This window comes from Octopus sinensis, linkage group LG12 (assembly GCF_006345805.1).
Source record: "Octopus sinensis linkage group LG12, ASM634580v1, whole genome shotgun sequence".
Lineage (NCBI taxonomy): Eukaryota > Metazoa > Mollusca > Cephalopoda > Octopoda > Octopodidae > Octopus > Octopus sinensis.
This window is the reverse complement of record NC_043008.1, coordinates 79,652,827-79,675,386: the sequence shown is the minus strand read 5'-3', so window position 1 is coordinate 79,675,386 and position 22,560 is coordinate 79,652,827. Positions and strand designations below refer to the sequence as shown.

Here is a 22,560-nt window from a genome sequence, read left to right as displayed (position 1 = left end):
TTTTTTATTCTAATTTTCCCTTTTTATTTTGAATGTCCCAAACACATGACATGGCACTGCATGTGATACTCTGGATGACTGCTCAGGTTGCTGATGCTGTTAGCAACATATCTAGTCTACCCTGTAGAATAGATATATTACATTATTGACTTCAGTTGTTTATTCTCAGAGTTTACACTCTATAGACAGATAAAACAAATATTCATGGCTGTGGTTGACAAAAGACTACAGGTGGAACCCTTCCACAGGTGAAGACTCATTCAATCCTTGCTGTTCTCACTCAGGCAAAGTGTATGAGCTAAGGGGTGAAATACTTGTGAGCTTGAGATACCTGCTGATGATATAGAAAAGCTTCTGACCATGTGAAGAGAAGTTTGCAATATTCCTGAGTAGCTCCTGTAGTTTCCATGTGGATCTAAGCATCACCAAAGTTTATTTCACATGTAATGTTATGACTATGGAGAAAGGCCCATTGGCAATGAGGAAAGACCCATTGACATCTGTGAACAAAATGGACAACAGCTTAGAAAGATGGCAGCAAGCTAGAAGCATGAAACTGAGGGAAGACTACCAAGCAGACTAAGGAGTGGGAGGATAATCTGCTAAAAAGGACAGAGCACAGAGTTAATGACTCACATAAGAGTTGTCAGACTACAAGATAGGACAATGGTAAGACAGTGAGGTGAAACCAGAAGGAAATGCAATGTCTGTGGTGGAGTATTGAAGAGCAAACAAGGCATGATGATTTGTCAAGGCAAATCAAAGTACCACAGTAACACAAATACTACTCAGAGGCCTAGTTCTGCAAGTAATAGCACTGCTTGTCTGTCAGAAAAGGCCCAAAGGCCAGGAGGCAAATAACAGTGCCCAAGGTAGTGAAACAAGAAAAGTGGATAAATCTGGAATTCCTGAGGGCTCCAAGAAGAAACTATGGTTGAATTTACCACCAGCAGCAGATCTGAGATAAGCTTAGTTGGACAGAGACTTGAACAAGAGAGTAAAAAGCATAGTTCAAGTGGTATAGCTGACATGCTAAGATGCCTTTGGTATAAAGGAATGAAAAACCAACAAGCAACATGATACCAGTGAGAGGCAGTGTCAGATAGCAGAAATGAGGCAAGAAGTATGACTACTGAAAAAAAGGTGTAAAGAAGATAAAGGAAAAGTGGGCTTAAATTAGCTTAGCTCAGAGTCATGAAGAAACCTATTCCATTTTGCAGGGCAGAGTCACTCTGGAAAAAGCATAGATAGATAGATAGATAGGTAGATAGATGGAGAGAGTGAGAGAGAGGAGGGGGAGAGAGTCTTTTTTTAATAACCCCTTCAAGTTTGTAACTGACCTTCTCAGCAAACCAAAAAGCGGAAGGCTGATATGTTCCAGAGAAGAGATGAAAAGCAAGGTAGTGGCAGTACATGGGAACCCCAGAAGAAATATTCCATTGACAAATTGTTCCTTTGCACTGCCAAAACTCAAACTCCACACACCTTTCAACATAGCAGACTTCAGGGTTTGATTAATTTTGAAAGATCTCCCTGTTAGATGTTGGGGGGGGGGAAGATTTTTTGGTCCATTATTACCAAAAGATTAATATCATATCTACAGACCAAAAAGTGGGGGTCCCTAGGTACTCTGGATGCATACATCAGCAATCAGCCATGTCATTAAGGAGGCAAAGAGAAACAACTTTGGAGAAACTCATTCCTTTTTGTTATTCACCTATTCAGTGATAAGCGGCTGGTCAACTGATGCTGCTGTGATTCTGACATATTTTTCACTTGAGAGTTTCATAAGAGACAATGCCAAACAGAAATATCAAATTTTAGATCTATGGCAGGATGTCTGGCAGAAGGAGGCTTTTCACAAATGAAATGCAGGTGTTATCTGACGTGATATGTCGAAGTGTGCATCGAAGTATATCAACCACATAGCTGGATCACATATCCAGCATGTTGAGACTCTCAGGGACATGCTTTGGGTTGGTGTTGGTGATATTGCAGGTAGCATTTCAAGTGATATGTTGATATCAAAGTTGTTATTTGAAGTTGCTTGATATATTGATGAAAAACTGCATAGTATTTGTGAGACAGGGTCACCAGTGTCACAACAAAATATTTGGTTGACAAAAATTTTTAGCTGAGAAATATATACATGTTGCTTCCAATATTAAAAATCTGATGTGGAGATTTACTGCAAGAATGAAGTGATTTTTCTCAGGCCTTTAATGCTATACATGCAGGTTGGGCATCATACAATCTAATTTATTTTCTCTAAACGTTTTACTGTACCTAAAAACATTAATGTCTGGAATATCTTGTAAGTGTGAAAATGACCAAACAAACTGTAAATAAATAAGGAATAAATTACTTTTCAGAACTATTTTCATTTGGTATCTTAGCAAAAAGGAATTCTATACCAGTGACGTAGCCAGTGATACCCAAGGTAGCTCTCTCGTTTACGCCCCCAACGCCCAATATAGGCTTATATAGCAAAACCGAAAGTGTTGCCGCTCGGGACGGGCTGTCCCCATATTTATTTTTACATCAAATTGATTCAATTTCCTCAACTCATTATGAAGTCTATAGTTACTTTATCATTGAAATCAATAATACTTGTGAAATCATTATTTATTTCTGAAGAATTATTTTATCATTAATTTCAACAGTAAGTTTTTTTTTTCTTTTACTCTGTTGTTTCAATTTGTTTTGTTTGGTTTTCTGTAATAAGATTAAAAATAAAAATAGAAATCATCAAAAAACTGGTTTTAAAAAATTACTACAATTTTTTTAAAGTTGCGTTCTTTAGAGAGAAATATTTAAAATAAATAAAAACGCTCACCGAATTTTCTAATTTTGGAATTACTTAGAGAAAATATTAACCAATCAAAAGAATTCTTTTAATTTTTTCTTTAAAATTATCCAATGAAACTGCTCGTAGCAACCGGCGTCACACATATAAATTCTCGTAGTCGTCATCATGAGTAGAGGTGAACAAAGAACGAAAGAGGGAGAGAGAGAGATTGTGAGTGTCCAGTGACCGTAGGGTCGTGTGTTTAACATCTGAAGTGTACCATCAACAGCCATGTCCGACTCTGAGAAACAACCAGAGGGGGAAGTGGAAGCTACAGAAAGACCTGCTGCAAGTGGAAAAAAGATAATAGGTAGACATTTTACTTATTTGGATGTCATTTGTTATCACTTCGCCATGGTTCCAGTGCGTGGCTATAAAGAGGGTATTTTATTCAGTCAGTAGCTATTGTGTAAAATTATACATTATATTTCGTGACTGTTTTATAAAATATTCCTCTTATTAAAAAAAAAAAGAAAGAAAAAAATTCACCTCGTGGTTTTAAACTTATTAATATATTGTGCCTATTTTGCTGCCATTATTTCTGATACGATTTACCTTATCGTATCATAAGAAATGTCTTAATGTAGACGCTCTGTTTCGAACTTTTAGTGCTTGAATAATTTTTAAAGTGAACTCTAAAGGTACCACTCTTTCGTTATCTTTCCCCCCTTTTCGGATATAAACAGAACGAACGAAAAGGAATGTTCGTGCCTTCCCCACTTCACTAATGTGATTACACGATTATATATATCTTTTAGATGCATACATATAATATACACGCATATTTATACGCACATGGAAACCTTTCGAACCCCGTTTTAAACAAAAACAAATGCCCACTTAAAAAAAAAAAAAAAAAAATGAAGTGTGTTTTGTACATATTCTGAACAATCTCTAGTTTTCGTTTTGTTTCTTTTTCAGCTTCCAAAGTATCCGGCACGGTTAAATGGTTTAACGTAAAAAGTGGATATGGCTTTATTAACCGGTTAGTAAATAAAATACTATCGCTTCTGTGTGAAAGGAAAAAATGTCTGTAAGGCTCGGTTCCAGCAATAATCTTAAAGTGTAGAATGTGTGGTATTTTGTTACCCCTCCCCTACATCATGCAGGTTCACGCCATTCCACTGTGGAATGTCTGCTTTTAGTTTGCGATTAGGTAAAATAACTGGAATCTTGGCTGACGTAAAAGTCGAAGCGTCGGTGTGTAGGAGTGCTTTTGGATCGTATATTGAGCTGATTGTTTTGTTGGGAAATATAGATGTTAATAGAAATCGATTTATACCTGTAGCAGACATATTTTTCAACGAAGTCCTTTATTTTTAGTTGTGGCTTGTGGGCTTCAGCAATGTGGCTGCCTTTTATATTCACTTGCTGTGAATTTATTTGACTGTAATTTTTTTTTGCTCTACACCTTCATGTGGAATCGACATATTTTTGTTACATTAGTTTTCTACCTAGATAGATTGTTTTATTGACACGTGGCAGATTAATAAAAAAGAATCTCTTAAATTTTTTTAGAAGCATTTTCGTTTTCTATTGGTTTCACCTGGTTTGCCTTGACTCTTTCAACCCTTTAAGTAGGTGGAGGACTGCCTGTGCTTTTTCGGGTTTGTCCATACTTCTTATCCCACTACTATCAACTAGAATCATCGATGTAGTTCGCTCATAGTATTTTAGTTACAAACACGTGGTCTCTTCAATATATCAGGCTACTACTACCTTTTTTGGTGTTCTCTTAATTCGTACTCCTTACAAAGTCTACTGATTCCCTATCGTTCTTGATTTACTTTTTCTCTTTGTAACTCTGGTTAATATAAAAATTTGAATATTTTGTAACACATGATTTAAGGAATTTGTTTTAAATTTTGTAATTTAAATCTTTTGGTATGGCGTCTCTGCAATCGTTCAAACAACCGTACCGTTACCCTTTTAACTGCATATTTAGGAAAATTTTTGTAATTTTTCAAATTAAATGGGAGTCACTCTGCTTGAAATGTAGCATTAAAATCAATCTTTGAAATATTTAGCTTTTCATAATTTCTACTGCGTTGTAATTTTGATAAATATTCGTTTTTAACTTTCTTCAGTCTGATGACGCACAAATCAGTTTTATGTAGTTCAGATTGAATGTGGAGTACTCCCATCTATCGTTAGCCTCCTTATTTGGAGGTATTTTCCTGAAGCCCCCCTCCCCTTTTATATATTTTGCACATTTTTTAATATATATTACATTAGGAAGTCTATTTTGAAATGTGTTAACTGCCCGTATTTAATGTCTGCCACTAACGGAACTCTGGCTCACTCTGACGGCCATTGTACTTCTCGTGGCTTTCGACGTCATCTTACTTTTTTCAAAAGATATCGATAATAGTGATGCAGTTAACACTTGCTTTATACTAGTTTTTATTTATTTTTTTTTTGTAGTTACACTTCTTAATTGTAGTGGCTGTGAATTAACCTACATTACTACTGATGTCTCACATTGTCCTCAATATCACCTATAAATAGTCTAAATTTAAAGCACATCTAATTTATTTCTAAATTTATCCTTAGATTTATCACTCCGTGTTACTCTATCTTTGAGATCCTAAGTTTGCAGAATTTTCGTCAAGGTTAGCTCTTACTGGAAGAAAACTGGTATCTAGGTCAACAAGTGAGATTTAGTTAGATGTCTGTTCCCGAGTTGTACTGGCAGTGTATGTCGCTAAATGGTTGACGACTAGTTAGTGGTAGTCTTTTTTTCAGCTCTAAATGAATCCCTTCACTATTTGCAATATAGGTATATTAAATTGTCGTTGTTAAGCACTCGATAAATTGTATGTGATCATAATACCATCGCAAGAATTAAAATTTGCTTTTTATGTTTGCAGGGAAGATACGAAGGAGGATGTTTTTGTACATCAGGTGAGTTTGAACTATTTGTGGGGTCGCGGTGTTCTGAAACGTTTTAATTTTGAAATATTTCGTAAATTTTTTAATTTTCATGAATGTTTTATGCAAACTATGGAAAATTTATTGCAAACAAAAACAAATTGATAGTGCTTAATTTTTTATTAAAAAAAAAATTTCCTTTTAAAATGCTTTGTTGGTATAAATTCAACAGTTTGACACCTCAAAACATGTCAACTGAAATATAGTTAATAACTTGTGTACAAGTTTTTTCCGTAACGCTGGGATTTGTATTTTGAAACAGATTTATGGGTAATCAGGAGCGATCATTCCCGTCATTTTTTTTCAGCCGGCATATTTATCCCATGTCTTCTTTTAAAGACCGTGTGATTACGGAGATTTGGTTATTTGTAGTAAGTCGTACAGCTATGTAGAATGTTAATACTCATCGAAAATTGAAGTTTTTCTAATGTTTTTAATAATGAGATTATGAAATAAATGAAGTATAGAATAGAAGTACTTTTGGTTTCGTAAATTTTGAAATTGAGGACATTCATTTTTAGACAGTTTTAGATATCATTTGCCTATAATTTTCTTAGCCGACTTTTTCATATTAATTTATAGCATGAAAATGACAATATAGTTGGTCAAGATATTTTAGAATGCTGTACTCTAATGTAAATTATATTGGAACCCATCTGGAAGGACCCCCTTTACACACACTCACCTTTCTTCCAACAGTAATTAATAGGTCCGGCAGATCGCTTCTGCTTTTCTCTCACTTAAGTGACAATGCATTTTGTCAGTTTGAAAATACTATAATTTGCTTCCGTAGTGTAACTTGTGAAAGTTCATTTAAACAATTGTGGTTGCATCTTCAGGTCAGCTTATTCTTTTAGATGTTTTTTTTTTTGCACAACGCATTACAATAATTTTCATTTAAAGTTTTTACTATACACTGTGTAATATGCTTATGTTGAACGATTTCAAAATGTCTTAGATTTTTAATTTCCTGCTGCTTTTGAAAGCTAATTGTCATGTATTAAGTCACGATAGAAAAGTACAGATTAGAAGCTGACTTTAGTCTGACTAACTTTAAAGCTTGCTACGATTATTTCCAAGTAGCCTGTAACTAGCAAATATACTCGAATTTAACAAGGTAACTTTTTGTCCTTTTACAGACAGCAATAATAAAGAACAATCCTCGTAAATATCTGAGGAGCGTTGGGGATGGTGAGAAAGTCGAGTTTGATGTCGTCGAAGGAGAAAAAGTAAGCTGTATAATTTGAATATTTTTATTAACCAATAACTTCATACTTCCGCGGCTGTTCAAAGATCTAAATCAAGTTGCTTTATTGTAGGGAAATGAAGCTGCCAATGTCACTGGACCTGGTGGAAATCATGTGCAAGGCAGCAAATATGCTGCTGATCGACGCAGATTTCGACGGGGATGGTGGAACAGGAGAAGGCGAGGTGCTGCCAGGGAAGTGAAGGCAAGTGTTTTTTTTTTTTTTTTGTTAAATGTTTAAAATTAATGGTGTAGCATTTAAGAGGCTTTGAATTCTTGTGAATTTTTAATGACAATGCAGTAAAATGTTTAACTTATGTAATTATAGTTGAATTCTTTTTCTTGTAGGAGGGTGAGGAAGCTAAAGAAGAAGTTGAAGGTGAAAGTGGAGATGGTGGCGGTAGTGAAGAAAGGAACAGGCCTCCAACCAGGCGCAGGCCATACTGGAGAAGAAAGCGTTTCTTCCGTGGGCCAAGACGAGGTATGCCGTCTAGAAGTGTTCCTCAGGATGAGCATGGATCAGCTGGTGAAGGAGATTCAAGGATGCATGGCCCTCCCCCTTTCCGTCGGCGACGTCCCTTCTTCCGTAGATACTATCGTCCTCCCATGCATCGCTATCCCCATGGTGGCCCTCCAAGGGATAATGAACATGAAGATGATAGTGGCCAATCTGTTCCCCAAGCTTTCCGGAGACGACCCAGACGTACCAGAGGTGGTGGCAGCTTTAGGCGAGGTAGATGGAGTTCCCGGGGAGGACGTTCAGGTCAGAGGGAGCTGTCTGAAGGTGAACCAGGAATTAATGAAAGTGGTAACCAGAAGGCAGAAGACAGTGTTCCTCCTAACAAATCTGAAGACAGCATGTCTGGGCCTCCCTCTTCAAGTGCAGAGGTAACTCCAGCTGCCTCTCAGGCTGCTGCCTAGACATGTGACTTTTTTAGTACAGCTTGCGTAGCTACAGTAAAATGGAAGAAAGATTCCAGTGTTAGTAAGATCACTTTAATTTAGTAAAATGCTCCATTTCCCTTTTATAAAGTTGAATGAATGTCATGTCAACCAGCTTTTTTTTTCTTGTAGGAAAGACCATCCAGATAACTCCCATTGTTCAACATCAAGTTGACTGGGTTGGCGGACATTTTTGTCTGAGGGCTGCCTGCTTTATTCTCCAACACCTGTCTTTTAATAGCCCCTGCCCTTAAAGTCTGTTCAACTTTATCAGGGAGATGTAAGGCTACGTTATGAAATAAAGATCCATCTTGAGCAACATAGCTTGTGTTTGTTTCTGAAATACAACCAAGTTTCTGGTTTCTCTAATTGTCTTTTCTAGATATCTAAATTAACCATTGTCTCGAATCAAATTTAATGTTCAAGTAAATAGGAATTAATTTTAGTCTGCTCATTTGTAAAATTTAGATATAATTTGTTAAATTAGTGTTTATTTTAACTGCAAAATTTTTTTTTTTTTAATGTTTAATTTTTTGGTTAGGCATAAACATTTCTTTCAACAAGCTTTTAAATCAGCATTGCTGCTCTGTGCCAAATGCTTGTTGTTTCAAATGTGAGACATAGAAACCAAATGTTGCTCATAGCAGGCTTGATGTCTATAGCTATAGGACTCTTGCTCATTGACAGATAAGAACTTGTAGAGTTTTTCCTTTTTGAAAGAAAATCTCACCACCATTATTTTTACTCCCCCTTCCCATCTAAAGTAAACCAAATTTTTTAAAATCTATTTTTCTCACTAAATGTAAATTTTAACTTAATCTTTCTCAAATTATATTTTTCAATTTTCCAATTTCAACTTTCATCAATCATCTTTAAAACACCTATTTAAGTGTTGAAATATTAAGGTTTTAAAGCATTGTCTGAAAATTAATCCTTAGCAAATTTTGTTTTACATGAAACTTTTGAGGAAAATTATCAAGAATTAAGGAGTGCAGTTTTATACCTTGCTTTTTAAGTCTATAAGATTTAGTTTGTTGAATCAATTTATTTTGAACTTAGCTCTATTTTTTCTCCTTTGTGATCTGTTGTCTTAGGATTCTAATGGATCTGATCTTTGACAGTTGACCAATGGAACTGGTTTGACTGCAGAGCTAAATTATTCTGGAAATGTCTTCAAGACTGTTTTACAGTTTGCATGATTGCTATATTTGTTGGACTTGTTTTGTCATGATTGCCTTGTTATCCTCTATGGCCCAGTCAGGTTATGAGAATACTTGAAGTTGTGAACTGCTTTCTCAGACGGGAACTTGATCAGTCTTTTAAGAAAAATCTACATTTCTTTTAAGCTGAACTGGTGAACCAGCAGCTTCATATGAGAGGCTTTGATATTTTGTAAATAAAAGAATTATAATGGTCTGTTTTTAGTTGATGTTTACTAAATGTGAAATTTAGTTAAGAATTGTAAATTGCCTAATTATGAAATACTAAAATGTTTAGTAATATTGAATTATACAAGTTTTATTCTACTGTTGACAAATTTGTAAATTTTGTGGTTCCCACTTGTTAAAATTTCTAATAGCATTTTCAAGTTAGTATAATGAAATAAGCGTAATGAGATAGCTGAACATGCAAAATACCTATATCTTAAATAGTTACTTAATATTCAGGGGCTGGTTTGAAAGTAATAGTAAATCCAAAGCTGATGTTGCTTATTCACCATGTTCTTGTGACCAAAATAACCTTAGTTTTTGGGAGAATACTAAAATAAGGCTGGTACAAATGTGGCTGTGATTAAATTAACTTTGTAGCTGTAATTTAGGGTCAGTTCTGTCATGCAGCTTTGACAAATTCTTCTATAGCCTCAGAATACCTAATACTTTGAGTGAAATTTGGAAGACAGATTTCCATGTCTGTTTTGTGTATATTGAAAATTGCTAACAAACCTGTGTAGTCAACCAAATACTTTGTATTATTTGGACCAAGTTGTGAAACTTGTCACTATTGGAGAGTCAGTTGACAAATGATAGGCTTGTTGGAAACCTGTAATGGATGTTAAATAAATTGAAGGATTGGTACAGTACAATGTGCTAGTGGAAACATTCCTTTAGATTTGCTTTGACCAGGTGTTGGTATCAATGCTCCTGAAGTAGGGTTTTCATTTTTTCGCTAAAATTCAATCTCTGGATTGGGTGGTAGCAATACTACAATAGATTTTAATAAACACTGGTAGTTTTAAATAAAACTCGAGAAATTATATAAAGCTTTGATCACACAGTTCCCTTATCCCACATGTCACATTTTATTTACGATGAAAAGTGAGTTTTAAAAAAATCTTAAAAGCTTGTGTTAATATTTTAATCACATTTTGTATTTAATTGGAAAGGAGTTGGACTGTTTATATGATGTGTATGTCTGTGTCTAGCATATGTTCGTGTGTGTGTATATATATACACACACACACGAACATATGCTAGACACATACACATCATATAAACAGTCCAACTCCTTTCCAATTAAATACAAAATGTGATTAAAATATTAACACAAGCTTTTAAGATTTTTTAAAAACTCACTTTTCATCGTGTATATATAAATATATGTGTATATATGTATGTATATATTATATAAAAAATTAGTCAATGAGGATATTTAAACTTCTTATAGGGATATTCATCCATGATATACTGGTTTAATATATTAAAAATTGAGATAATTATTCAATGAATATATTATATAGAATATTATAAAATTTCAAGGACAGAAATTTCTTTAACCTTTACTTGGCCGAAAAAGTTTTTGGTTCATAGGACCAACCCGGCTGAGGGGCCCCATTATTATTTAAATGTGAATTTAAGCACAAATCTCATGAGTACATTTGTGAAAATACGTGATTTCACTTTGTAAATAGTTTAAAGTATCTGATATTTCTTGACGTGATATCTGAACTCAGTGAATTTTGGGAGATTTTTTTCGGCATCGATTTTTCGTCAACTTTGAAAATGGATAGGAGTTTCATGTTAACCATTGATTCCGAATTTAAAGCTTCTTCAACGGAAAATATGGAGATATCGAGAAAAAGAATGAGGTACAAAAGCATGTGGTGTACAATAATGAATAGGATATTTCTGTATCCAAAAATGAAAGCGGCGATAGTGACAGCAAAAACAATTTTACATTGGAATGAAGTAAAAACTTTAAAAAATGTCTTTATTAGCAATTTTTCTGAGATTATCTATAGTCTTTCTTAGGAAGCAAACCCATTAGACTTTTTTCTTCAGTATGCTTGTTTGAAATGATCACTGCGGAAACAAACTTATGCAGAATGTAAACAAACACAAAATGGGGGATTGAAGTTAGGAAAATTTGTGAAGCTGGGTACTGCTGTGGATTTACTTTTTATACAGCATGGCCTAGGGTACGATTTGGTCTGGAATTTATCACTTCCATACCATAACCAGGGCCGTATATTATTTTTTGACCGATTTATTTAGTTCGGTCAAACTTGTGGATTCCAGTATTTCAGTTTATTTTACCTTTATGGTACACCTGTTCTGTTGTGCATTAAATTCAACTGATCTAGTGATGTGCACAATTCTTCTATATCAAAATTTTGTTGCATACCCAATTGATGATTAATTTTCTATGGTGATGTTTAAACAAAATTTTAATGTTTACCTGTAATTAAAGTCACTTCGAGACAAAAGTTATGCGTTAGAATTAAAAACCCTTTCTTTAATTATGTTCCCAATATCACATGTTAAGTAAAAAGGTTACAGTTTAATGAAACTAGTCTAAATTCATGATTATTTTAGAATTTAATTGAAACTCCTCAGGGGTGTATTTTGGTCGGAAATATAGTAACGAAAGGGTTAATCAACTGTATGTATATACCGGGTTGGCCAAAAGTCACCTGACAGTAAATCAAACCAGTTTAATTCCAATTTCAAAATTATTTAAGGCAATTTCGCTTATAGACATGTTGAAAAAGAAAAAAAGGCTGATTTTAACTGGTATTCAATTATTAAACATTCATAATTAGAATGAATACAATTGAATATTATTTATGGAATTTTGATTTGTTGTTGGGTGACTTCTGTCCAACCCTGTGTGTGTGCGTATATGTACATACACGTATCCATATATATTTATACACATACCCAGGCTTATTCCCCATTTGCTTTTTCAGGAGGGGGTAGCCACAAGACAAACACCAGGCATTCTATTCATTTCTCAGATCAGAGGTGAGCCCCATTATCAGCAGCAGGGCCCGATAGCATATGCTGGTTCTGTACCCATTTGAGCAACATCAAATTCACTTATTTGGCTGCAAACACTCTCCAAGCTTTTCCATCATTTATAATCTCACTCTAACATCTCCAACCACCAAAGCTTTCCTCACTCCATCCATCCACACAAACTGAGATCTGGTTCTGCTTCCTACCACTTCTGCCTTCATCATCCATCCTCTCCATGTGGCCAAACCACCTCAACATTCATCTATCCATTTTGGTTGTTAGATCTCTCATTCTCACCTTTGCAGCTCCTCATTCTGTCCATTTGTGTAACACCAACCATAGCCCTCAAAAATCTCATCTCGACCACTAGTCATCTTCCCACCTCTCAGCCCCCAGTCTGCACTATATAACATGGTCAGCACAACCATGCCCTCATACACCTTTTCGTTTTCATACTCAACCTTTTATCTCTTGGCACACTTTACACAACTGCGAATATCTTATTCCCCTATCTCACTCTGTATCCCATTTCCTCAGTTGACCCCCCCCTCATCAGCTGTCATGTGATCCTCACATCCATCTTAACCAGCTATTCCATCTCTAGCATCACCTTATTCTTAGCTACATTCAAGTTCAGTTTCCTCCTCGCGCACTCATATCCAAAATCTGCCACCAGTGCTGTATCATTAGCAAGAAAAAAACGCACTCTCCATTTTCTCCCACCATTCCCCTTTCACAACACTGTCCATGTATAAATTAAACATAAATTATATAGGTGCAGGAGTAGCTGTGTGGTAAGATGGCTACTCAACCACATGGTTCTGTTCAGTCCTGCTGTGTGGCACCTTGGGCAGGTGTCTTCTGTCCCCTCGGGCTGACGAAAACCTTGAGTGGATTTGGTAGATGAAAACAGAAAGAAGCCCATTGCTTGGCAAGAGACTAGAATAAGTACAGGCTTACAAAGAATAAGTCCTGGGGTAGATTTGTTCGGCTAAGTGCTCCGGCATGGCTGCAGTCAGACTGAAATGAATAAGAGAATGCGTGTGTGTGTGTGTTTATTTATATATATATATATATATATATATATATATATATATAAAAAATAAAATAAAATATTAGGGAATAAATCCAAACTTAGGGAAAAATCAGATTTAGGATTGAATCCAATTTTATAGTAAAATATATTATATTAAATTAGAGATAAAACCACTATTAGGCAAATCATACAATGAAAAACTGTAAAATAAAATTAAGGATCGCACAACATGAATTCATTTAAAAAATTAACTCCATTGTCTTTAGCAAGTACATTTGCGGACTTAAATCCCAAAATATTAATTATAATTTATCTTGGGAAATAATTAGTAAAACTAAATCATATAGTATAGGAGCGAATTTTTGTTATGTTCTAATGAGTTAAAGGAAATTTTATTTTATAAGCATGATAATTTACTGAATACCTGTGATGAGTGCAAAATAAAATGCAGACACAAGTTACTTTACTTATATAATTTTCTTGATAAATAATGATTATTTCTTAAGCCTTAATTAGCTCCCTATTTGTTGTTTTATGTAATAGTATTATAAATATACCAGGTGATTTGTAGTACTTATTATATTAGTTTATTTTAGTTATTTAGGTTCTGTTTTTAATTATAGTTAGATGGTTGTTCATTTTATTACTAAATATATTTTTAATAAATATTTAATGATTATTGAATATAGAGTCCGATATTTAAATCACCTGACGAATGACTAACCCGAAATTTTAAGAATTGGACAGCCATGAAACGATCGTAGTGTTATACTAATTATCTTTTTTTAATAATTTTGATATATATTTTAAAAATAATATATATTAATTAATCTTATGTGGCTTGAGTTTTTCATTGTATGATTTGCCTAATAGTGGTTTTATCTCTAATTTAATGTAATATATATATATAGGATTCAATTTGATCTAGTTTCAACTCATGAGCTGTGGCCATGCTGGATCACTGCTATTTGGTGTTGCTACAATTTTACTTTCTTTTTAGAAATTGACATTTGGTGCATGAGTTTGACGCTGCTACCCTCATCTACACTTCTTGCAGTGAAGTTGGTTCGTCTGGGACACTTGGCAGTAAGAGGTCTAGTTTCGTTTTGAAGACATCTCTACCCCATGTTGATCTCTCAAGCCTTTTGGGATGATTTTAAAGAACTGGGCTTTTAAAAACCAAGCTGTTGCAATATCTTATGTCATGTTGGCAAAGTTAGTCCTTGGCACTATGCAGTAGAGCCTTTTATAGTATTAGTGTTACTCTCAATGCCAAAGTTTAGGACAAGTCCATCTAGGATCTTCCAGATATACATTATGGCATATCTTTCATGCCTACACTCTGGAGAATAGTCTAAATCTCTTCAGTCTTGCCCAGTACCGTAGAGGCTGTCTTCTCTGAGTAGCTTTGTTGGACTGTAATTAATTTTACACTGGTTGGTGACCATAGCTGGGAGCAATACTCAAAGCCGATTAGGACAAGTGTCCTTCAGAGGAACACTGGTTTCCTGATCTCTCTGTCCAAAATTTTTAAGGATACATCCATGTGTATGTATATATGCATATGTATGTTGTGGCATTCCATCGGTTAAGATGACAAGGGTTCCAGTTGATCTGATCAATGGAACAGCCTGCTCGTGAAATTAACTTGCAACTTACTGAGCACTCTACAGACACGTGTACCCTTAACATAGTTCTTGGGTACAAAGACAAGAGTTGTGTTGAAAGAGTACAGCAGGGTTCACCCCCCCCCCCCTGCTGGAGCCCCGTGGAGTTTTGGTTGTTTTTGTTCAATAAACACCCAGTCTGGGAATCGAAACTGATCCTACAGCTGCATGTCTGCTGCCCTAACCACTGGGACATTGTTCCTCCATGTGTGTGTGTATATGTGTATGTATAAATAACTGGTCAGATTGGCTGACAGTACTGCAGAGGGCCACCACAATTAGTGGTGGCCCCAGTTAGGTTCCCTTGAGAATTGGTGTCTCTTCAAAGAGCACCATTTCCTATAACTGTCTGACTCCTTCCCTTCAGGAAAACATGCAGCCACTCTCCTACTTTCCCAGTAATACAAAGGTTTCGCAGCTTGTGACATATGCCTTGATCAACCTTGTCGAAAGCATTGGCAAAGTTGAGGTATATCATGTCTATAGCTGACTGGTTTAGCTGTTGCTTCAATACCCAGCTAAAGTGCTGCAGCAACTGTGAGGCAGCTTCTCCCTGGACGAGTGCCATGTTTCTAGTAGAAACATGATCAGCCTTTTTCTGACTGTTTTATGTGAGGTTAGGGAGATGGGCCTGTAGGTTTTAGCATCTTGTTTGCTCCTTCCTTTATGGTTAGGGCATATACCTTTTTTAGGAGGTTGGGAAGTTTACCACGTGCTTGGCTTGTCTATTTTCATATTTTCCAGTGGAGAAGTAAAAACTTCAGAATTGTTTTAGTGCTTCACCAGGTCTGCAGTTAGCAGCTTTTCTTTACCAAATAGTGGCCCTATCTTACAGCAGACTCCTTTGCCAACATGTAGGAGGCTTTAGGATTAAAAAAAATTTTTTAACTGCCCAGGTTTCTCTTCTCTACAGGTGATTTTGAGTTTATTTTTCCATCTCGAAGAGTTCCTCTGTCATGTAGGATTTTACACTGTCATTAAGGTGTTTGTTTAAATGATGGATTTTTATTCTCATGTCTCTGGAAATGTTTTTGTGAGTATTGGCTCCCTTCTCTGGGACATATATAATGCATATTGCTTGCATTATTATTGAGTTTCATATCTATGTCTGGCATAAAGAGATTTTTAGGCCAGTCTTGCTGGAGTATGTTTTTCAAGTGACTTCCATTCGGCATTACAGAAGTTAAGGCTAGATAGGGTTTGAGAGCCATCTATGTGGAGTCTTTAGTTAATTCTGGGCCATACATTGTCACTTCCATCATGATATGGTCTGAGAATGCTGTTGGTGATATATTTGCATTCTGGATAATTTCTGAATAGTTTGTAAAACAGAGGTCAAGGATATTTATGTTCCTGGTTGGAGACTACGATCTATTCCATGAATAGAATTTTTGTATATGTTTTCCTTTTTTTTTTTTTTTTTTTTTTGGTAGTTTCAGCTCAGAGCTGCTTCTATGCTGGAGCACTGCCGTTTTGCTACACAGTTATTGAGAGCGTCCTCCAATATATGGCATTTGGTGAATAAGAGTTTGATGTCGCTACTGGGATTTGCACCTCTTCTTGGGAGGTAGGTTCATCTGGGACTCTCGACAGGAAGAGGTGCAGTTTTGATTTGAAAACCCCTACATCCACTGCCTTGGGAGAATGTTTGTGTGTGCGGGGGCCTCGAGCCATTTTAAGATCCACAAAGAGCAAAACTTATCTGCTGCTCTTGGTGGTCCAAATAATAGGTGCAATCTATGTGCGTGTCTTTCCAGAGCATTGTCTGGTTTCAAAAGCCATATCACATGCCTTGATGGTGCAGGGACAGGAGGTGGTCAAACTCAGCAACAGGAGCAGACAAGCACCATATGTGTATGTGTGTGTGTATATATATATGAGTATATGCGGGTATATATGTACGTATATATCCGGTCATCCCCTAGCTTCTCTCTGAATTTTGAATAAAGAAAATCAGTGATCAAATGTTATATTTAATTGAAATTTAATCATCAATGGTTATCATCAATTGGTTATCTATGACTTCCTTCCATCTATTTACAAACTTTTTAATCCCATCAATGTAAAACTCTTGGTTCCAAAGCGAAGAACTCTAAAATGTTAGTTACGGCCTCCTCCTGGCTTGCAAATGGTAGTCTGAAGGAGCAAGGTCGGGAGAATTAGGTAGATGAGGAATTTTTTCCCAACCAGGCTCTTTGATCTTTTGTGATGTGATCTTTGCAGTGTGGGGTCACGCATTGTCCTGATGAAATGTCTCTCCTTTTTGATTCACTAAAGCAGGGCTTTTTTTCTTCAAAACTTGGTTCAAATGCTCTAATTGCTCACAGTAGACTTGAGCATTGATTGTTGCATTAGGTTGTAACAGTTCAAAGTGAATTACCCCTTTGCAATCTCACCGGATAGAGGACCTTTTCTCCATGAAGTTCCCTTCTTGGTTATGGTTGAGCTTTTTCCCTTTTCCCAAGCCACTGTTTACATTTAACATTTTGATAGAAGATCCATTTATCGTCACAAGTCTATCCAAAAAGGGTGAAATGAGTTTACGAGAATGGAGAGAAGAGCAGATGTCAACTTGGGATTTGCAGTTGCTTTCGGACAATTCATGAGGCCCCCATTTTCCAAGTTTAGGAACGTTTCCAAGTTGGTGAAGATGATGATGAATAGTTGTATGGTTTGGACTAAGCTTTATTGCCAATTCTTCAACTGATAATGCAGGATTTTCTTCAGGTAATGTCTCAAGGAGCTTATCATCAAACTCAACTGGTCATCCCGTGTGATCTTCATCTTCAAGGCTGGAATCTCCACTTCAGAATTTTGCAAACCATCTTCTGCAAGTTCTTTCATTCAAGCATTCTTTCCCATAAACTGAGTGTATGTTTCAAGTTGCATTGGCTGCTGAGTTTCCTTTTTTGTACTCAAATGCTGTTTTGATACTTCCATGTTTGAAAGGGTTTTAATTGAATTTTAATTCTATCATTCTGTAAAATAATATTTCATTAGTTTAAATGTACACATGTATAGAAATAATTTCTAATTCAATTAGATGTTCTAATTTTAAAATTCTGATTTTAAAAAAGGTAGAATCGGACCTGATATATATATATATATATACACACACACGCATATATGTACATACCTACATATATATATATATATATATATATATATATATATATATACATGTATATATGGGTACAGGGTGTCAAAATAAACGTTGAACACAGTGAGGAACAGAAACGTAAAAACAAAAACAGATATGAACTCTTTTGAACAGCGATAAAAACAGACGAGACATACAACATAAAGAATATTCCTCTTCAGTCGTCCCTGTTTCATCTACTCTGTTTCGAAGGCAAGGATATTATATATATTGTGTATTTATATATGTACCTGTATAAGCCAACGAAAGAACGAATGAGACCTCGATATTATGTAGATAGAGGAGTTTATCTGTAAATGTAATATGTGACAATTATTTGGTAGCCATGATAAAACTCCGAGTTTCGAACGCCAGGGTGGAAATCCACACCGCCATCGATGGCCGCGTGGATTGCCACCCTGGCATCTGAAACTTTTATCATGTTTTTTATCATGGCTACCGAATAATTGCCACATATTACATTTACAGATATATGAATATTAGGAGAGAAATCTGTTTGCATGGATGATGGTTCACTTGGACTAAATGAGGTTGCAAAGAGAGAGATTTGGAGATGCCACTATGAAACATTGCTGAATAAAGAAAATTAATGGGAGAAAGGGAGTCTGCCGAATGTCAACCCAACAAAGTGACCAGCTATCTGAGTTGACAGTACCTATTTCTTTATTACCCACAAGGGGCTGAACATAGAGGGGACAAACATGGACAGACATAGGTATTAAGTCGATTATATCGACCCCAGTGCTTAACTGGTACTTAATTTATCGACCTCGAAAGGATGAAAGGCAAAGTCGACCTCGGCGGAATTTGAACTCACAACGTAATGGCAGACGAAATACCGCTAAGCATTTCGCCCGATGTGCTAACGATTCTGCTAGCTCGCTGCCTGAGTTGACAGTACCTTGGTAGATAAAGCAATTAAAAGTATGAAGACAGGGAAAGCCCCCAGCTCATCAGGAATTACTGCAGAAATGCTCAAAATATCTGGCAGTGTCGGCTGTAGCCTAGTCTCCCGTATAGTTAACCAGGTGATACACGAAGGAGTCATACCCAATGACTGGTGTAGCAGCACTATAGTCAACTGCTACAAAGGTAAAGGTGACGCTTTAGATACAAATAATTACAGAGATATCAAGTTGTTGGATCAGGTAATGAATGTCACGGAGAGGGTCATAGCCCAACTTGAGCAAAACACTTTATTTCATATTGCTCCAGTTCACTCAGATGTTTGAAGTGATTTGCAACATTACAGGGGTCGAGCTGTATCAGCCTTTGCCTTTCCCTTGCATAACATAGGTGGCGTGGAGGTAATGAGGGTCAGCTTAGATGATCCCAAATCCTAAAGGATCTAACCAAATACATGAAAAAAATGGCAATTGAACTTGATGTAGACAACAAGACCATTAGAAATGCAGCAAAATATGATTTGAGGTTAAAATCTTACACAAGAACACCGAAACACTTGTTGAAGACAGTTATGAAGGAAAAGAGATTGGAAAGGTGCAAGAAAATTATTACATGGTTCAGAAAAAGTCCTCCATTGTAACAATCTTTTCAGGTGAAAAGCTCCTTCACTGTCGATGCTGTTCTGAACCGCAGAAATGACAGATTTATCGCAAAATTGACAGGTGAGGTTAAGGGGACATTCAAAACAAAACATCCTGCTCAAGTTATGGCTTTTGGTGTTGTGGCTTCCAATAGAAAGAAAATGCCTATAAATTTCTACAAAGCTGATGTAAAGATCAATGTTAATACTTACTACAAGACTTTGAGAAACCAGGTATTACCATGGCTTAAAGCAAACTGCCCAGATGGTAATTATGTATGGACACAGGATGGTGCTCCGGCCCACACAGCTAGAAAAATACAAGATTTCTGCAAATCCAACTTTAGCAATTATTTTGAATGATGTTTATGGCTGCCTTCTAGCCCAGATCTAAACCCTCTGGATTATGCTATTTGGGGCGTTTTAGAACATCACACAGCAATGTCGACTCTTAAAGAATGGGAGAAATTGTTTCCCGAATATTTGAGGAACACTTGTGCAAGTTTCAGGAAGCGTGTGAATGCAGTTATTGAGAAAGAAGGGGGACACATAGAATAAAAACATTTTCTATTATGTAAATTTTCTTGTGGCAAATAAATTCTCATGACTTTCAATAAACTAATACACTGTCTTTCAATCCCTGCTTCAAAATATAGTAAATTTTGCTTCCCCACCCTGTATATATGTGTATATATCTGTGTGTATGTCTGTATATACATGTATATGTGTGCATATACATGTATATATATGTATCTATATATATGTGTGTATATGTATATATGTGTATATATATGTATATGTGTGTATATACATGTCTATATATGTGTATATACATGTATATATGTGTGTATATACATGTATATATGTGTGTATATACATGTATGTATATATGTGTATATGCATGGATACAAATGTCTATATATATATGTGTATTTGTATATGTGTGTGTATATATATATATGGATATGTATATATACATATATATGTAGCATAATGGATGTCCACTGAGTGGTCATTACTCTTATATGTATGTAATATATATATCTATATATATGTGTAACTTTGCAAACCTGTTTGTTGGTTACATCGAGGCCCAAATATTTTCAGGTTTCACTGGTCCCGCTCCCGAACTATATGGCTGTTATATTGACGACTGTATTGGTGCGACCTGACTCTCTCCTGAACAACTAGACTCCTTCCTCTCTTTTGTGAAATCTTTCCATCCTGCCCTCCAATTCTACTGCACTATCTCTGACACCTCTGTCTCCTTTCTTGACATTTCGGTCAGCATTCATCACTGTACTCTCACCACCTCCATCTACTACAAACACACTCACACTCATTCCTCAACTTCTCTTCCTCCCACCCTAATCACACCAAGCTTTCCATCCCCTATTCCCAATTCCTCCATCTACGCAGGCGCTGTAGTGATGACTATGACTTTGAGAGTCAGTCTCCACTCATAGCTCGCCACTTCATATCCTACATGGATATTCCCTCACCTCCATCGACACCGCTCTTGCCAGGATACGTTCCGTGCACCGTGCATCTGCTCTCACCCCTTGAACCCACCCTGCCATCTCCTGCCTCCCTCACCTACCACCCCACCACCCTACCTCTCCAATGCACCATTCTCCCAGCCTCCTGGCGACTCCAGTCCGACCCCCTCCACTTCGCACATCTTCCCTAACTGACCCCTCCCAACTTGGCTTGAAAATATATATATATATATGTATGTATATATATATGTATATATATATGTAGTTAATCCAAACATGAAAACACAAAGAGAAAACACAACAACGCGAGGGCGTGGAACAAATATAGTATTATTGGACACTCAGGAAGGAAGGGAAGAAGGAGGGTTTTATGTATTGAGTGGAGCTCTTCGTCAGAAACATAGGAAAAGGAAAGATCCAGAGAAGGGAAGACGGAGGAAAAAAATCGCCAACGGTACACACGCGGTCACATTTTGAATGTATGTATATATATGTATATATATCATCATCATCATCATCATCGTTTAACGTCCGTTTTCCGCGCTAGCACGGGTTATATATATATGTGTATATATATATATGTATACTAGCATTATGACCAGGCGGTGCCGGGTCATAGTGCTAGTGCATGTATATATGTGTACATATTACATGTACATCTATATATATACATCTACACATAAAATACAAAATACAAAGTTATATCTTGATATCGCTAGTGATAACAATACTCAAAATATATAACAGACTGGAATTGAAGGCCCATCTCTTACAATTTCGATCAATTGTATCTTGTCCTCCCTCTTGTATAGAAGTGTGGCTACAATCCAGCCTACCTCTACTTCTGGGGGGACATTTTAAATTTTTATCCGGGACGTCATACGTCCAGATATAGAGGTAAAAATAAAATATTTCCACTTTGCAAGGTTCGAGTCGAGTACTCCCTTGCATGCTCCGTTGACTCGAACCTTGCTTTTATTGTGGCGAATTTACTGCCTCTGGTTAGATACTTGATATCTAGTCTACCTTTGTCACCAGTAGAGATAAGAGCTCCCTATTCTTATTCTAACAGCTACACTTTCAGCGCACCCTCCCCCACTGCTGACTTGGTCACCTAGGTAATGGAAGCTATCAACTACTTCTAGTTTTTCTCCCTGGAATGTGGTGGAAGTTGTTCTCTGCACATTTTCAGTGTTATTTATAGCATCTGAGCATTTGCCACATATAAAAGCTATCCTCCCAGTTAGCCTTCCTTTGTTATTGCTGCACCTCTTATGTGTCCATAGCTTACACTGGGTACATCTTATAGAGTTTCTACCTACACCTTTTCTACAGATCGAGCAGGGCCATCTATCTGAAGGGATTTGTGGTTTGCCTGCCTTCCTACTTATTAGGACTTTGGTTTTAGCTAGGTTGATTCTAAGTCCATTCGATTCTAGTCCTTGTTTCC

The 22,560-nt window shown here is 36.3% G+C and overlaps 1 protein-coding gene and 2 long non-coding RNA genes across 3 annotated transcripts in view; 2 read left to right on the top strand and 1 right to left on the bottom strand.

The window, feature by feature from the left end:
- Nucleotides 1–2,962: 2,962 nt before the first annotated feature.
- Nucleotides 2,963–9,383, top strand: LOC115217843 (Y-box factor homolog). Its single transcript, XM_029787537.2, has 6 exons — nucleotides 2,963–3,158; nucleotides 3,770–3,833; nucleotides 5,719–5,752; nucleotides 6,919–7,008; nucleotides 7,099–7,230; nucleotides 7,374–9,383. Exons 1-6 carry the CDS (start codon nucleotides 3,080–3,082, stop codon nucleotides 7,944–7,946), a joined length of 972 nt encoding a protein of 323 aa, XP_029643397.1. The 5' UTR covers nucleotides 2,963–3,079; the 3' UTR covers nucleotides 7,947–9,383.
- A 5,636-nt stretch (nucleotides 9,384–15,019) lies between these two features.
- Nucleotides 15,020–16,677, top strand: LOC118765687. Its single transcript, XR_005001555.1, has 2 exons — nucleotides 15,020–15,889; nucleotides 16,025–16,677. It is a non-coding gene; the product is annotated as an uncharacterized LOC118765687 (long non-coding RNA).
- A 5,808-nt stretch (nucleotides 16,678–22,485) lies between these two features.
- The window catches only part of LOC118765686, a 23,965-nt gene continuing 23,890 nt past the window's right edge, over nucleotides 22,486–22,560 (bottom strand). Inside the window, exon 2 of the long non-coding RNA XR_005001554.1 lies at nucleotides 22,486–22,560. This exon is cut by the window's right edge and continues 81 nt beyond it. This is a non-coding gene — a long non-coding RNA (uncharacterized LOC118765686).

What these genes read in the sequence shown, in the direction of transcription:
- LOC115217843 (XM_029787537.2), top strand. Translation starts at nt 3,080, where the DNA reads ATGTCCGACTCTGAGAAACAACCAGAGGGGGAAGTGGAAGCTACAGAA. An exon ending in AAGTGGAAAAAAGATAATAG is followed by an intron (nt 3,159 to 3,769) that starts GTAGACATTTTA and finishes TTTCTTTTTCAG; the next exon opens with CTTCCAAAGTATCCGGCACG. An exon ending in GGATATGGCTTTATTAACCG is followed by an intron (nt 3,834 to 5,718) that starts GTTAGTAAATAA and finishes TTATGTTTGCAG; the next exon opens with GGAAGATACGAAGGAGGATG.